Source organism: Nothobranchius furzeri, chromosome 6, assembly GCF_043380555.1.
Source record: "Nothobranchius furzeri strain GRZ-AD chromosome 6, NfurGRZ-RIMD1, whole genome shotgun sequence".
NCBI classification, from domain to species: domain Eukaryota; kingdom Metazoa; phylum Chordata; class Actinopteri; order Cyprinodontiformes; family Nothobranchiidae; genus Nothobranchius; species Nothobranchius furzeri.
The window spans coordinates 26,133,925-26,152,123 of record NC_091746.1 but is presented as its reverse complement, the minus strand read 5'-3'; the positions used below and the strand labels follow the sequence as shown (position 1 = coordinate 26,152,123).

Below are 18,199 nucleotides of genomic sequence, written 5' to 3'. Positions count from 1 at the left end.
TATCAGCCAAAAATGTTGATTTGGAGCGTGACTTGCTCTTTAAAGTTTTGAGTAAAATGCAAAGAACAAGGCCCATAAACAATTTCTGAAGTTTGCATCTGCTTTAAGATTGCATGATTGCATGAACAGAGCTAACAGAGAACATGTTCTAAAATCAGGCCTATTTCATATCAGAAACCATAACTAACTACGGTATGCTAAGCACAGGTGGGTTAATAAGGGCTGCATTCCATTTCTGCAGCTAGAAATACTTGTTTTGCAGAGCATGCAGAAGAGTTGAACTTTCTCTGAGCTGAATCTAGGTCTTGCCTACACACCTGTCCTTTCTCTCTACTCTTTCAAGCCTAAAGTGTATCTTGTGGATCCACATGAAAGATAAACAAAAAAAAAAGCAAAATAAACATCATGGGTTGTTAAATATAGTTTATATTATTTAGCTCCTGATCCAAAGTCGAAAACAGATGCTTAAAACGTTTACACTGTTTTAAAAACATAAAAATAAAGCGCGTGGACTCGTTGTTTCAGTTAGTGTGTCACTATCGCCGTCTGCTGGCAATATGAGTTACTTACATACTTTTCCGGTGTTACATCTTGACAGTGAAGGCATCAATAAACCTGTGAATTTACTTAAACATATTTGTTCACTTCTAAATGTTCATGCCAACAAATTGAGTGGACCTAAGCAATCATTTTACGTTACATAATTAAAAAATAAGATTTGACTATATTCATTCATTTGAGTGTTCATTTTTTGGCAGGGTCTAAAACATTGGGTTCAAAAATATGGAGAAAATAGAGATTTGAATGTGGATTGTGATATGTTCGACACTTATGATTTATGGGGGTGTTAAAATAAAAAGAGACCTGGAAAAACGTAACACGTAAATTTAACGCTAAACCGGATGTACTGAAAGATTGCTTACGTGGTGAAATCGCAGGAGATCGGATTTTCAGAGATGCACCTGAAGGCAACTCCAGCCAAACGCAATGTTCAGTGTGGCGCATGCGCACAGTGCTGACAGGAAGCAGCAGTTACGGGTCTGGCGGATTATGTGGACAGATAGATAACCACCGAGAAGCAGCTGCTTTGGAACAATCAAATTAGGGGTTATATCCTCCCGTACAGATGGAAGTCATTATAAAATGAAAACCCGACCTTTCACTGGAAAACTGGTGTGAACAGATTTAATAGTTTATCATATAAAAGAAGCTGACAACATGATGTCAGAATGCGAACTAACAGAGACAGAGAGCAGCCTTCCCGTGCTGCTGGACACCGGAGCGACAGCGGTGCCTGAGCCGGAGTCTGATTTTCGCCCCACGGGCCCCTCAAATGTACCATTTGATAAAAACCGACTGGGACTGGGGCTTGTGGTGAACCCGGGCGTGGCCGTTCGCATTTCGGACTCTCGTGAAAGCGTCTTGACCGAGCTAGAGACCGACGGCTCCGGCGAAGACGCGCTGCTGTTGCCGTGCTTAACAGGAAGCTCGGCGTCTCCGAGAGGAGCCCGAGACAAGCGGAGCAGGCGGAACAGGCACAGCTCATCGGACACGCTGGCGTCCCCAGGTAAGTGCTCTGGGTCAAGACCGGTGATTTATACTCGACTGGTAAAAGAACAGTCGTCATTTGTAACATGGTTGTTTTGTGACGCATATGATCGTGAGAGTCAACAGTGAACGCAGCGTGGTGTGTTATGCAACAGAGCAACGTTTTCGTCGTGCACTCAGAGGGTTTAAAGGGGCCTTAGAAAACTTTTTGAGTTTATGTCGTATTGCAGGCCGCGGGTTCTCACACTTCACATTCAAAAGGTTCCGTTCTGATTTGAAGTGAAGCCGATCCACAGGGACGCACTGATGTAAACATCTGGGCCAATATCGAGTTCTGATTTTTAGGGAGGACCCGGACATGTGAAAAGAAATCGGGAGTTATGATTTTCTAATTATCAGTTAGAAGTAGTCTAATATGGGTTCTTCAACAAAAATAGTCCACGTATCCAGCTGTTGGATTTTGATTTTGAGCTCGGCTTGGTATTGAATTTAAACTTTTAATTAAAGAGCAAGTCACCCCCTACCAGATTCTTACTCAAGTCCCACGTCCTGTTTGAAAAACGCAACAAATGCTGTTGCCTAGCAGACCGAGAGGGCGGAGCCGCTAACAAATACACACACTCACGACATTGTGACATCATAATGTACCATCTAACATCATAGTGTACCTCTTAGCCAATAGCAATGGTAGATTTAAATTCAAATGCAGTTCTGAGTTTTTACCTGACGACGGTGCATCACTGAGTTTTAAGCAGAATGTTTAGATTTTAACTAAGATGCACTAAAGTGCCGAATTACTGACTACATTTGTCTACAGCACGATCAGACACTCATTTATATAGTTTATCAGAAAAAAAATGTTTATTTGGAATGACTTACTCTTTAAAACCATCAATAGGGTTTGGCATCACGCATTGCATTCTGGGATGTGGCAGACATCTTGATGGCCTCACGAGTGCAATCAAACCATGAAAACAAACAGTACACCACAGAGAAGAAGCAGATTCAGGAGATAGAAAGTGTTAAAAATCCCGAAAAGGATGCGGACCAGTATATGGGCAAAATCAGCAATATAAACGGTTTGGATCCATAATGAATAAAAAGGGTCAATTTCCACCATCAAATTGACACAGCATAACCTTTCATGCACGCCGGAACTGCTGGGTCAAGGTTGCACCAACTGGAGGATCCAGATGCACAAATCATCATTTTCTCACTCATTGTTCTTCAACGCAGATGTAAAAAAACTGTCAAGGTCTCACCATGAAAGACCCGAGACTGGAGCACCAACAATGTTAGGTTATGCATATATCCACTGTTCTCTGAAGGAGAGGAATGAGGTACAACAAAGGTACTATGGGACATCACGCCCTTCTGTGGCCTGGCTGAAGACGCATTTAATCACGCCAGGACACGTTGGAAGAAGTTCACACGCCGGTCGAGCGTGGGACTGGGGGATATGAGCAAGTCACGATTGAAGGAAAGAAATTATGTATTAAAAAAAACATACCTATACCTATAACCTATAACTTGCCCAACGTAAAATGCAGAGAACACACTCTCATTGAGGCTGGGATACTCCCAAAGGTGATGTTAGGTCACCTTACAGCTGAGATCCACACGGACGGACTGTTTTCCACCTTTATTCCTCTGGCGATCACGTGTTGCGTTGGTCGAGTAATGACCGATAAAACTGTGTTAAGCCTGGCGGATTCAGCCGTCAGTGGGGGGTGGGGTTGTTGCGCGCTCCGTTCCGCAGCGCTCCTCTGTGAGAGCGGCGGTGGGGGTGGGTGAGGGGGTTGCACACGTTCCGCTGCTGTTTCTCACCAGTATCAGCTGATGGAGGGCTCTGGTTTCGTTGCGCCGTTCGTGTCAGCGGACACGTTCGGGGAGGGGGGCGGGGCATGACGCTTAGCCTGGCGGGCCGCCAGGCTTATAAAGCGCTGGGGGAAACCCTGCTATCAACCGTATACCGGTTATACCTTGCATTACTAATCAGCTATCTCTGTTTAGTTCTAGTTTAAAATAAAACACCCTGCTCAATACTCCCAGTTTACTGCAGCAACTCGGACAGAACATGGAGCGAGATGGCACTCAAAGATACATAAAAAATCAACAAGACATTCCCTACAGTTAGCATGAAGGCTATAAAGGCCACAGCAAAGGGCAGCTTTGTCACGCTGGTCTGTGGTTGTAACTGTTGGCTTTAGCGGTCTCCTGGAGCCTCGGTATGAGTTTTGTTGTTGTCTCCACTTTACACGTGGCCGCACTCGTGTTTTACTGAAAACAGCATGTCTGCCTTGTTTGGAGAATGTGCGTCGCTCAATGCATCCACTTAAGGGGGAAATAAACATTTTGAAGTTCGAGCTACTTTTAACTCATTCACTGCAAATGGCGACTAAAGTCGTCATTTGCATTTTTTTACTGTGTGGGCGTCGGACGAGCCCCCGCACCGTGAGAACAAACATGTAAGCTCTAAAGCCAATCTTCCATCTGCATATGTCACACGTCACGTGATCAGGAAGCAGAACGTCCATGTGTTAGGAGGTCGTTTTGGGCCGCTGCTGTACAAAAAGTGAGGCGCGAACCGGAAAAGCTTCTGCCGATCACAATTCAACAACGGATTATGAAGGAACGGATAATGCTCAAAACGCGCTGTTTCTTCCTGATGTAAAAGGTGAGTCTCCGCTTTGTTTTGGTTGTTTTGGCGTCAACATCATCCTAGCGCGCAACGTTCTGTGACTCTAAAAACAGTAAAAATGGTGAGAAACGCTGGCAGTGAAGGGCTTTACCGATCAGGAAACGGCTGGCAGTGAATGAGTTAAATATACTCATAATATTATACTTTACATAGTTTTTCTATCTGGAATCTGTATCGGCCCTCCAAACTGGAATCGGTGCATCTCAAACATGCAGATGTTCCTGTGTGCATGTTTAAACCTCTGCAAAATCGGCTGAACTTTGCTTCTGTGGTTTCTGTTGCATACAGGAGGTAAAAAGGTGATTCAGTCACCATGGCAACAGCACAGTATACTTCTCAGATGTAACTGCCCATCCCCTTTTCTCTGCACTATGTGTGAGCATTTATATTCATTCAAAATCTCTTGTTGGACCTTTTTCATCACGTTTAAACTAATCCAGGCCACAGGTATGAGCCTTAAATGGTAGCGGTTGCTGTCCCAATTCCCTCCTTTCAGCACAGACTACGTGTGGGGCAAACATTACAGAATTGCTCCAATAGTTATTAGTCAGTTGGAGGTTTTGCATTTGTTTCTCTAAATTTTAAATGTACAGCAGCTTTCTCTAGTTGCAGTCACCCATTTCTTTCACCAACAGCCTAAAACATCAAGTAGTATTTGTGTATTACTTATTTAAGACTGCAAAAATCCTTTCTACAGTGCGGTGCTGTAGCGTGGTACCCACTCCAGAAACCATTTCCTCTAGAGCTTTAAGTGTGCCACGTACTTTCTGGGTCCTTTTAACTCACATGGCCGTCTTAGAGGGAAATATTAAATATGCATCAGTGCAAGCAGACTCCCTAACTCTCAGTAGTTCAGCACGGCGCTTGATGGATGACGGAGTGGGAATATGGAGGAGAGGAAGTTTTTGGAGTGTTTCCCTTCACTCAGTTGGTTTAAAGCAGAACTTTTCAGACAAATGTGGACATTTTAAAAGCCGTGGAAACTAAATTCTTGCTCGGCCAACGACCGTCCACAACCAAGATATGTTACCAAAACGTCAATCCTGTGAATCCTAGGGGGTCATAACAAAAACCGGATTAGGGTCTCAATTTCTCCCATATCTGCAAAATTTTACTGTTTCCACTGATTCCCCAAATAAGAAAATTTTAACCTTTTTGAGCAATAAATACTCATTAGAAATTGAATAATAATAAAAATAGGGATGGGACTTTAACACGTTAATTATGATTAATTAATTAGAAAAAAATGACTCGTTAAAAAAATTTACGCATTTAATCACAGCTTGCATTTCGAGAAAGGCAGAACGTTTGTTGTTGCACGACTTCCTCGTAGACCGAATATCACTGACACGCACAACAATGCACAGTGCTAATGGCTACTAAAACGGAATAAAAACAGAAAGAAGTTGCCTTGCTTGGACTGATGCAGGATTTAGGAAACACGTCCGCCTCTTTTCTTAACTTGGAAAAAAGAAAAACTTCCAGAGAACAACGGAGTCCGTATCACGGACATTTTTCAGAGATCGATACTTTTGCAGCTGCCCGGTGGCATCGGAAACTTTACAAAAGTTGCGGTAAGCTATATTTTTAACATTTACGTAACATCTGTGCAGCGCTGAAAGCACCAGGCAGAATAATTCTGTGCCCTAACAGTAGTTTATGAAAGTAGTCAGACAAACGAGAGGCACCTGGCTGCCGCTGGGAGAACGCTCCGTGTTCTCACTACTCTGTAAACAATCACAAACAACGCGTCTTAAAGTTGAAAACAGAAGTTTAAGTTAAAACAGAAACACTCTAAAAATGTGATTAATTTAGATTGATTAATTGCAAAGCCTCTAATTAATTAGATAAAAAAATTAATCGAGTCACGGCCCTAAATACAAATAATTATTAGATCTTTAGATTTTGTCTAATGGTAAAATTAGGCTCTTTGTTATTATTCCATTTATTCAGAGAGCGATCCAGCCACCGTCACTAAAGGACTTTACAATCTTTATTTTTTTTGGCGATGCTGTCTCTAGAAGGACAATAATAACTGACAGTCGAGTCTAGTGGAAAAAGTATTCAGATCCCCGAGGACCACCATCCTGCATGTTTTAGTCGTTTTCCTGCTCCTAAAAGCCTGATGTGGTGAATTAACTCCTCAGAAATATTCACAAGCTCTACAGAAGCCCAAAAATCATCATCGACCCAAATCAGGTGTTTCTCAGCACGATGGTGGCTCCTGAGGATCACATGTGGTGCAGCTCAACGTTCCTGTTAGTTCCTCTATTTTAGACAATGACGTCAGAGCTTCAGAATAGATTTTCTGTGATAAGAGAATGCTATCTATGAGTACGTAATATCAGTATTAGTTAATAATTTAGTGACAAATGGAAGGTAAAATCTGCATTAAGTCATCAGATGTGTGGTATTTTATTATGTCTTCCATCTCCTTGAAGTAACTAGTGATGAAATAAGAAATATTATCAATAAATGCATCAATAAAAGAAGTACTGACTGTGATGGTTTAGACATGACATTAATAAAAAATATAATGAAAAGTATTATTCATCCATTGACTTACATATGTAATTTATCTTTTGGAACAGGGGCATTTCCTAACAGGATGAAAATTGCAAAAGTCATACCACTTCATAAAAGTGGAGACAAACATATCTTTTCCAACTACAGACCAATATCTTTATTGTCACAATTCTCAAAAATATTAGAAAAATTATATATTGCTAGGTTGGACCGATTCCTGATCAAAGAGATATTAAATGACTATCAGTATGGGTTTAGAACAAATCATTCAACATCCATGGCATTAATGAAATTAACAGAAGAAATATCAGAAGCCATTGACAAAAAAACTCATCTCATAAGTATCTTTATTAATTTAAAAAAAGCATTCGATACAGTGGATCATAAAATTCTTATTAAAAAAACTTAGTAAATATGGCATCACAGGGATGGCCCTAAAATGGTTATCTAACTGATAGGCAGCAATATGTTCAAATAAACAACACAAAATCACATATAAATAACATTACTTGTGGTGTACCACAAGGGTCGGTATTGGGCCCTAAACCATTTGTCATTTATATAAATGACATTGTTGAGGTATCCAATATATTAAAATGCACCTTATTTGCAGATGATACAACTTTTTACTATTCAGGAGATAATGTTGAGCAGATGATAGAAGTGATGCAGAGATGAAAAAATTAAACTATGATTTGATGGGAACAAACTGTCATTAAACAGTGATAAATCATGTTTAGTAATACATATTCAAATGATGACATTTTATTAAATATAGATGAGATTTATATTTAAAAGCGTTAAAGAAGTCAAGTATCTGGGAGTCATCATTGATGTAAAAATGTCTTGGAAACTGCATATAAACAGTGTCAAAACTAAAATATCTAAAACTATTACACTGTTACATAGAGCAAAATGGTTACTTGATAATTCCCTATATTTGTTATATAACTCACAGATCATACCATACCTGAACTACTGTATTGAAATCTGGGGAACAACATATAAAACTTACACGAATTCCATTGACATCTTACAGAAAAAAGCGATAAGAATAATCACAAGGAGCAACTACAGAAATCCGTCCAATCCATTATTTATAGAATTAAAAACACTAAAATTCTATGATCTGGTGGACTACAATATTTTAAAATTTATATATATTCTAAACAAAAGGCACGCACCTGCAGGTTTAATCAAAAGATTTACAAAAAGACATAGAAAATATGATTTAAAAGGACATGAATTATTTAATATACCTAGACATAGGATTATGATACTCATAAAAGAACATTGTGTGTCCATATATGGAGTTAAAATGTGGACTCGATTAAATATTGAAATCAAGAATGCAAAAACAATATTGCCTTTCAAAAGAGATTAAAAAAATGACATGATTAACTTATATAGATCTGTTACATAAATGTGTGAGGGGAGGGGGTTGGGGGGTGAAAGAAAAATAAAGGAACAAGTCTGTATGCATATGTGTATTTATGTATGTATGTATATAACTTTATGCTTCTTTCTGTGTAAGTTGTTTTCTCTTTTTTCAATTCATGGGTTGAGGTTGTGTCGGCCAACCAGTCCAGAAACTATATTGTTCGAATATTTTAAGAATCATATGATTGTTTTATTTGTATTAATGTTATTTTAGTTAAAAGGGGCAGATAACATAAGTTTTTTCCTCTTTCTGTCCCCTTTTTCATTTTAGCAATTTAGTTTTGTATTTTTATATAATGTCAATAAATGAAAATAAAGTTGGGGAAAAAAAGTGAATTTACGCCAAAGCCGTCGGCGTCTCCGCATTCCTTTGACAAACACGGAGTTTGCTGCTCTCCCTTTGTTTGTCCTCCATCTGTCTTTCCACTGTTAAGTTCCTCCCTGAAACTAATCTGACGTCGAGCGTATGGAGGCTCTCTGTCAGCTGATGAAGTGTTCTGCCAGGTGGGGACGTTGCAACGCGTCGTGAGAAGTTTTATCAGAGGAATAATTAGCAGCTGGCATCAGCAGAGTCACATCCTGAGTTATTACAGATCTGATGAATGAGCCCATTTACTGCAAAAGGAAACTATAATTGATGATTAAAAGGGCTCTACTTTTACTTTGACCTTGATTTTTAAGCTTTTGATCGGCGTCTTACCTGAAGCAACAGGTGAGGGGTTACCCTCTCTGTTCTCGTGTGTAATTTTTTTGTTGACTGATGCTTCAACTAGTCCAGGAAGTTAATTTAAAAAAAGATTTCTCTTAGGAGGGGTTGGATTTTGTGATAAAACTCAACCCATCGGGTTCGGCTGCCTAAAACTAGGGATGCACAGATACCAGTTTTTTCTAGGGATGGACAATATATCTGCATCAATATCGGTATCGGCCGATGTTCGTCATTTTTTTAACACATTGGTATCTGTTCGATAAATAAAACTGTGCCGATTTTAACAAACGCTATTTTTTCCATCTCGTCTCTATTTGTTTGCCTGTTTCAGAGGGTGGGGGTGGGTGATGTGTAATTGTTAAGTCATGTGAACAGTGAATGAAATCATCTCAGAACCATAAATGTGTGTGTTGTGTGTACATAACGTAAATTCAGCTTTAATGATTTAATTCTATACAAAGTCTGCTATTAGAAGCATTAATGTCAGTGTATCGGTATCGGCAAATATCGGTTGTCGGCCATAAGAGTGATCTTAATATCAGTATCGGCCCAAAAATTTCATATCGGTGCATCACTACTTTTTTTCAAACCGATACGATACAGATACTTGGATCTGATTACTCACCGATACCGATACTTCTACCACACAAAAAATGCAATGAATTGGAATGCAGATTTTTGTCTTCTACACAGAAAAAGACAGTGAGGTAGATAAAAAATAAAATGTATTAAAATAAATTATCACTAAACTAAAATATTAGGTGAACCAAAATGATAAGTTAAAGGGAAGCCACTTTCAGGCAACTGCACTGATATCGGTTAACTTTTACCGATACTGGTATCTGTGTCGCCCGATCCTGATACCAGTATCGGTATCGGTGCATCCCTACCTCAAACAAAAACAACGTTCTGATATCATCAAATCTCACTTAAAAGCACCAGGAAACATTAAAGAGACAATGTGTAGTTTTTTCTGTTGATCTCTGGAAACATCCCTCAAAATGAAATGATGCCCAGTTGTTGCTTACATGCTAACATATAACCAGGGTTTCCCCCAGAAAATGAGTTAAGCCTGGTGGCTTCGGGGGTGGGGTGTGTGTGTGTGTGGGGGGGGTGCATGCTCCGTCCCGCAGCGCGGGCCGCCAGGCTTATAAAGCGCTGGGGGAAACCCTGTGTAACTATAAAATTGGGTCTAAAATACACGGGAGCGAGTTTACCTCTCCGGGTGATGCCATATTGGACTCTGTGTTTCCTTCTACGGAAGCCCCTGAGGACAAAATGCATTTACTGATTTGTAACAATTGGTTGCAAAACATTCATCTTTCATAAAAGTTTTTACACATTTACTTCACTTGCTTGTTGCCAGTGGTGAAAGTAGGGCTGGGCAATAAATCAAAAATGTATCGTCATGGAAATTTCTGACTCTTATCGAGAAAAAATTTCCCGTGTCAATAAATTTGAAAATAAAAAAATGTAAAGATGTGTGTAAGTTGGCAACGTTCATGTCCCTTTAAGAAGCTGTACCCTCTTGAGTCACTTAAAAATGTGACTCAACACAGTACATGTGACAGCCCCACCTAGTGGACAACGTTTGTTTCTGCATACCTGTAGTTATCGTCCATTTATCGTTATCGAGGTGAAATCCTCAATATGTCGTGATATTGATTTTAGGCCGTATCGCCCAGCCCTAGGTGAAAGGGAGTCTGGTTGTTTTGCTGGAGGTTGTGCTCTCAGGGATTTTTGACCCTAAAGGGCATCCGTTGGTAAGGTCTTACGCACTGTCACTTTAAAGATCGACAAAAAGGGTTAGGGTTGTGAAACTAAAACATTATTTTGTCTAAGAAAAAAAGCACTGTTGGTGATCGTATTTCCAGGTGCACACGGTGGCGACTTCAACCATTTTCCCGAAGATCCCGAGTTTGCAGACTTTATCCAAAGGGCGGAACAGGCCATCGAGTGTGGCGTTTTTCCTGAGAGGATTTCTCAGGGATCCAGCGGGAGCTACTTTGTCAAAGACCCAAAAGGGGTGAGCTCCGAGACTCCTCCTTCCAAACACAAGAAAACCTACACTCCTTCTTGTCCGACTGTGTTTCTGTTTTCTCTCCACAGAAAATCATCGGTGTTTTCAAACCAAAGTCAGAAGAACCCTACGGTCACTTAAACCCAAAATGGACCAAATACTTTCACAAGGTACACCAGTTTATAACCCTAATCTCATCTTCAAGAGCAAATAGATCAAATGTAATTAGCTTTTTAACCCTCCCACTGTCCTAATGGGTGTTACCCCGCGAGGAAAGTTGACCATTGAACAGGATTGATGGTTTATCCCTTGAGGTCCTCAATCCCTTGGTGCCATCAATCCTGCTCAATGGTCAGCTGTCCTCGCGGGGTCACCCATGAAGACAGTGGGAGGGTTAATAGAAACCCTAGAATGCTTTTAAAGGTGCTTTAACTTTTATTAAACTCGCTGAGTCAGATTTGTGTTCCAACAACAAAACGTTCACGACTCGGTGGTTGCTGATGTTACAGGAACGTCATCAGACCTTCAGCACAAGTGCTGACAGATAGGAAGGAACGCTAACACCTGCTAAGCTGCTGATGTCCTTATTTTCTCCTTAGCTGTGCTGTCCGTGTTGCTTTGGTCGAGGTTGCTTGTTGCCCAATCAGGGTTACCTCTCGGAGGCGGCAGCATCACTGGTCGATACTAAGCTGGGCCTCGGAGTGGTGCCGAAAACCAAGGTTCCTATCATGCATGCATTTTTTTCCTCCTTGTAGATATAGAGTAACGGTGATCAACAACTCCACGGCTGTTAAATGATTTATTTTTTATCAGGTGGTGTATTTGGCAAGTGAGACATTCCACTACAATGCTATCGACAGAGCAAAGTCCAGAGGGAAGAAGTATGCCTTAGAGAAAGTCCCAAAGGTGGGGCGGCGTTTCCACAGAGTGGGCCTGCCTCCGAAGGTAACACCACCTGCCTCACACCCAGTTGTTAAATATTAGGGGGTTTAACTCTTTCACTTGTGTGTTGATGACTGTGTTTCCTAGGAAACACTCGTAGCTACGGTCGTATTTTATTTTTGCTTTTTAGTCACGCCTAAAGGTCTCAGATCAGCAAGCAACGTTTAATCTGAGATAAATGAGTGAGTTCAGGAGGGTTTCACATTTTAGAGGAAACCAGCTAAACTTACGGTGTGAAACAGCAGGTGCTCCATCTGGCTAATACTGGAACTGGGATTAACCAGATTACTTGGGCGGCTGACTTTGGTTCCAGTTGCCAAACCAAAACCTTTAGTATTAAAGAGCAAGTTCACTGAGAAAGCGTCTTTTACTCGTTATTTTGTAAACGGGATTGGTCACTGGAGTTGCACGCTAAATGTGGAACCATGTTTCCTGCATTAGCCACTGACGGGGAAACGCTCGGATTAGAAAACTTGTCAATTCTACGCCACATTAAAATTTTTATTCACAAACTCAACCATTTTGGCTCACGACGGCGAAGGCTCTTGTTGGTTTAGCATCCAGGAGAGGGCAGAGCACGTCTTGGCTAGTAAAAGCTAACCATTAGCTCGGCCTGGGCCGGGCTGGGACAGCCTTTCAGCCTCCCCACGTGGCCTTCTTAGGAACGCAGATGTCCCAAAGCACATGGGCGAGGCTAAAGAAGTGCGGAGAGGTCTGTGGTGTCCTGCTTAAGCGCCACAACTTGGAAAACAACCAGCATTTATAAAAGTTACTGTTAAAGCAGAACGGAATGGGGGAAAGCTGCATTTCTTGACCAAATTACCGTTTCAAAACGCCCCCACGTCGTTGGTTACGCCGCTTGTTGGTTTCCTGCAGAGCTGCGTGGTCTTTAAGCACCGCCATTTACATAACACAGCTGCTTTCACCCTGAAGGGATTAAATTACATTGTAGTTTGACAGAATAAAACTTTTAATGATATTAATTAAAGACCGATATGTCGGGTAGGTGGAGTGTACGCCCTGGGAGGTCGGGGTTCAAGTCCCGGTCGGGTCATACCAAAGATTTTAACTCATTCGCTGCCAGCGTTTCTCACCATTTTTACTGTTTTTTTTTAAGAGTCACAGAATGTTGTGCGCTAGGATGATGTCGACGCCAAAACAACCAAAACAAAGCGGAGACTCACCTCTTACATCAGGAAGAATCCGCGCGTTTCGAGCGTTATCCGTTCTTTCATAATCCGTTGTTGAATTCCGGTTCGTGCCTCACTTTTTTTACAGAAGCGTCCCAAAACGATCTAACACATGGACGTTCTGCTTCCTGATCACGTGATGTATGCAGATGAAGATCGTCTTTAGAGCTGAGATGTTTGTCCTCACGGTGCGGGGGCTCGTCCGACGCCCACACAGTAAAAAAATGCAAATGGCGACTTTAGTCGTCAATGGCAGTGAATGAGTTAAAGGGTTGGATTGGGGGGGGTTAAACCAGGGACACAGCTGCAGCTCACCTCTCCCCACGGTCATTCACGCAGGTCAACCCTTCAGTGTGGGTCACGGGTTACGACTCTTTTCCACGCAGGACCAGGCTGGTTTGGAGAAACCCGAGTTATTTTTTCTCAGGTTATCCTTGTCTGGTGTTTAGATTTGTTTGGAGATGTGAAGCGTGTATTTGTGTCGGGCCAAAGCTTGAACACCAAGTTTCGTATAAAATACGTTGATTTTCCTCCACATTCACTCGCGGTCGTATTTGTGCGATGCGGCACGAGTGTCGCGAGCCCAGGGCTCGGATCAGGCTCCGCTGCGGCCTGAGGAGGACGCTAAAGTAAATATTTCACAAAGCTTCACTTGTGTTGCTCTTTTAAACAGATTCACTCAAAGATAAAAGTCTAGAGCTCCTGTTTTTCGTTTCTGCCAGCTGTACTCGGATCCGCTTAGCTTTTATTCAGGAACCCCGTTGAGCAGCTGGCTGGTTCTCAGCCGGGTTCTCCTGTTGCTCTTTAACAAGAACAGTTACACGCAGCTGGCCTCGCTTCAGGATAGCTCCTTTGGGATTGTAGTGCGTTTGGGTCTGTTTGGTGCTCTGTGTGAACACGATGCATCCCGTTTGTTTCCAGGTGGGCTCGTTTCAGCTGTTTGTGGAGGGTTACCGCGAGGCCGACCACTGGCTGCGGTGCTTTGAGGCCGAACCTCTGCCAGAGAACATCAGGAAGCAGCTGCAGTCCCAGTTTGAGCGGTTGGTCGTGTTGGATTACGTGATCAGAAACACGGGTGAGTTTCCACACCGCTCTGCTGTGATCCTCACAAGGGTTTAGACAGTTTCCGTGTGAAATTATTTTCATGCTTTTGCTGCGGCGTCATCTCTGCCTCCTCCTCCTCAGATCGAGGAAATGACAACTGGTTGATCAAGTATGAGAAGCCAGGGGAAGGAGACGAAAGGCAGAAGGTGAGTTAAAAATGTTCCACCATACAAATCCACGAGGATTGCCTATGACAGCTGGATTTATTTAGTCACACGCGGACAAATGAGTGGCGTTTGCTTTGTTCTTGAGATGCACCGATTCAGGTTTTTAGGCCGATGCCGATTTCTGTACAGCTCTGATTTGCAGATTACACGTTTTTCTCAAAGAACCACAATGAACAGATTATAATTTTGGATTACTTGAAAATGTAGATTGTTGGAGTGAAAACATCTGTTATTGCTAGCATGAATTATCCGTTAGCAATGGCGAACTCATGGTGCAACATCAAACGCCAGTTTTTTTCTCTTTTGCTGCTTGGCAACGATGCGTTCAGAGCACAACCTTTAAAAGGGAGAACTGAGTTTCAGATTCAGTTTTTTTTCATGTTTTTGTTTTCATTCAGGAATTCCTCAGTTTCAAGTTTTTATTTATTTATTTATTTTATTCCCCCTGCAGGCGGCCGAGTGGTCCGAAAACAGTTCCGACTCGTGCATAAAGATCGCAGCCATCGACAACGGCCTGGCCTTCCCCTTCAAACACCCTGATGAGTGGAGAGCCTGTACGTTAACATTTCTTTCTCCTGAATCTAAGTGGATTAAATATTGTCTTTATTGACACTACAAAGGTTAACAAAGGTCAGACACACTCTTCAGCCTTAGCAGGGCGGTTGGTTAGCGTAGCTTAGCTTAGCTAAGGGCCTGCAGCTGCAGCTGCGGCTCCAGGGCCACATGTGACTCTCTGTGGCTTTGTTAGCCTTTCCTTCCAACGCTACTTCCAGTGAGACGGTGTTTATTTTTAAAATCCTGAGAGGAAATACAAACATTATTACGGAAAAGTTGGTCATTTATTCTGAAAATAAGCTGAATAAATTTTAAGGGCTTTTCTTTGATTAAAAATGTAATAAAATCTGAATGAAACTGCCGTTTCTCCAAGAATAAACTCAGTAAGTGGGTTTTAAGTCTGTTGTTCTGACACGCTCGTGAGTTGTGCCCATTCTTTATTTCCAGTTTATCTCTGGATGAGTCTTATTTAATGGAGTAGGAACAGAAACGCGGTTCTTTAACCATCCAGGTCTTTAAGTTTAGTAAACCTAGTTACTGTAAATAAGAAGTCGTTTACTAACATAACTGACGCCCACTAAGTTTGAGCTGCTTATCGATTGTTTGGTTGCTACAGCTGGGAGAGGGAGTTATCAGCCTTTTTATTACCTTGGCATGATTACAGGAGCAGGAAGGTGCTTTCATTTGGAAAATGTTGCACCATTTATTATACCAACACAGCTGTGATGCTTCTAAAGAAAACGGTGTCGGGTTACCATGGTAACGCAACGCCAAGCTGCCACCAGTGTTGTTGAGTAAGAATAAAAACAAAATGTGTGTGTGTGTGTGTGTGTGTGTGTGTGTGTGTGTGTGTGTGTGTGTGTGTGTGTGTGTGTGTGTGTGTGTGTGTGTGTGTGTCTGCTCTGTCTTCTCGATCCCCAGTGAGTCGTGGAGGATGGCTGCTTATACTGAGCCAGGATTCTCTGGAGGTTTCTTCCTGTTAAAAGGGAGTTTTCCTCTCCACTGTCCCTGCATGCTTGCTTAGTATGAGAATTGCTGTATAGTCACTGACACTAGTCAGTGACTTGATGCAGTTTGCTGGGTTCCTTATATAGGAAACATTATTTCTGATTGGCTTAATGAACTGACCTGAATTGGAATTTTTATTATGTGAAGTGCCTTGAGACGACTCTTGTCGTGATTTGGCGCTATATAAATAAACTTGAATTGAATTGTGTGTGTATGTGTGTGTGCGCGCGCCTTCCTCCATCAGACCCCTTCCACTGGGCGTGGCTCCCTCAGGCTAAGGTGCCGTTCTCCGAGGAGACCAGGGAGCTGGTGCTGTCCCGTCTCTCCGACATGAACTTCGTCCAGGACCTCTGCGAGGACCTCCACGAAATGTTCAAGGTACACATCTGCACCGCTGCTCAGAGCGTCCGGGTTTATTCCAGAGCGGCTGACACCTGTTGTTTGTTTCTGTCCTCAGACGGATAAAGGTTTTGACAAAACCATGTTTGAGAGACAGATGTCTGTAATGAGAGGACAGGTGAGTTTGTGCGTGCAGGTGTTCAAATCTCTGCGGTTGCTTTCTGTTTATTTTTACATCAAATGTTTGGAAAGTGTCGCAGAAGCGAGTCTCTTCAGCCCCCTGACCCGTTTCCAGGTGCTGAACCTGACTCAGGCGCTGAAGGACGGGAAGAGTCCCATCCAGCTGGTCCAGATGCCGCGGGTGGTGGTGGAGCGCAGCCGGTCGGGCGGCCAGGGGCGAGTGGTCACACTGGGGAACGCGTTCACGCAGACCTTCCACTGCAAGAGGCCCTTCTTCACTTCCTGGTAGTCTGATTGGGCCGGAGTGAGGAACGCCAAGCTTCCGGAAAGCTTGTTTTTGTCTGTTTGTTGCAAGAGGCAGTCCTTTAGCATGCAAGGGAAGATAAAACATCACAGCGAAAATGATGCACAGCTGTCTGCAGGGCAACGAGGAGGACGACGTCAAATAGGAGTAAAATTAAGGGAAATGAAGTGGTTTTGTGAGGAAAGTGGAAGCTGCAGAAGCTAGCGTACCGCAGGCTCCACGTAGTAAGGCGCTTGGGCTGTTTCTGGTTACCATGGTGACTTAATTTATTAATCAGCTGTTCCTCACAGCTGGGTTTAGTTTCTTTATCCTCAGAGTTCCCGCTGAAGTTTCATGCGAGCTCCTTTAGCGGTTTATCGCTAAAGCAGCAGCACTGACGACCAGGCATGCAGCATTTCTAAAGGGAGCTGTTCGATATCCGCCGGGATCCGGGATAAAACCCCACAAGGGCTCTCGTTGCCTTGTGGGAATCCTCCCGGACCTCTCCGTGTGCACGTGCACACCTGGAAGTGTTTTTGTTCCACACAACAGTGTCTTCTAGTGTCAGTACTGCCAAACGAGGTCGCTGAAGGAAAAGGACTTCGCTGAAACTTGAACGGGGAGCACGATGCTTGGGAATCTCGCGCTGCTTGAATGTAATCCTGTTTACGGTTTTTACACGAGTTCCTGCTCCGGAACATTTCAACGAGGGAACGCTGTCAGAAACGGACTTCAATAGCGATGAATGTATTTGTTGTTTGATGTATTTAAATGCTGGCAGCCTTCTCTTGAACCGTCTGGCACACAAACTCCTCCTTTTATATCAAACATTCCACGGAGAGGAAAAAACTCAACTTGTGATGATAATTCGCTCTTTGCCCGACGCCGTTGTTTTCTTATATAAGGATCTTGACATTTTTATTCCCGTTCAATGATTGTGTAACAGAAGTTGTATATTTAACACATAAAAATAATAAAATTTGAGAAATTTGAGTCTTTCTTTTTACTGGGCTGGACGTTGCATCTTCTCAGAGGAAGCGTGAACTTCGGCAGAATCGGCTTCCTGATCAGATCAGGAGGAAAAAACAAACTAAACCTAACGTCTTCAAACGGTTTAAAGCAAATCTGTGCAAAATGAAAATGTACTTGGTGCAAAAGAACAGCTGATCAAAACAACAAATGCATTTAAAGACTTTAAAGGGCAAGTCACCCCTACCAGACTATTACTCCACTCCCACTTCTTGTTTGAAATATGCAACAAATGCTGTTGCTTAGCAGACCGAGAGGTCGGAGCCACTAACAAATACACACACTCATGACATTGTGACATCATTATGTACCATCTAACATCATAGTGTACCTCTTAGCCAATAGCGACGGAAGATTTAAATTCTAATGCAGTGCTGAGTTTTTGCCTGAAGACGGTGCGTCGCTGACAGTTTTAGGCAGAATATTTAAATTTTAACTAAGATGCACTAAAGTGCCGA

General features: G+C 42.4%; 1 protein-coding gene across 1 annotated transcript; it reads left to right on the top strand.

The window, feature by feature from the left end:
- Positions 1-1,046: 1,046 nt before the first annotated feature.
- Positions 1,047-17,315, top strand: pi4k2b (phosphatidylinositol 4-kinase type 2 beta). Its single transcript, XM_015971622.3, has 11 exons — positions 1,047-1,567; positions 10,799-10,950; positions 11,034-11,114; positions 11,544-11,663; positions 11,758-11,889; positions 13,998-14,151; positions 14,262-14,326; positions 14,799-14,901; positions 16,155-16,288; positions 16,368-16,427; positions 16,545-17,315. The coding sequence occupies exons 1-11, from the start codon at positions 1,219-1,221 to the stop codon at positions 16,716-16,718; spliced, it is 1,524 nt and encodes a 507-aa protein (XP_015827108.1). The 5' UTR covers positions 1,047-1,218; the 3' UTR covers positions 16,719-17,315.
- The last annotated feature ends 884 nt before the right edge of the window (positions 17,316-18,199 follow it).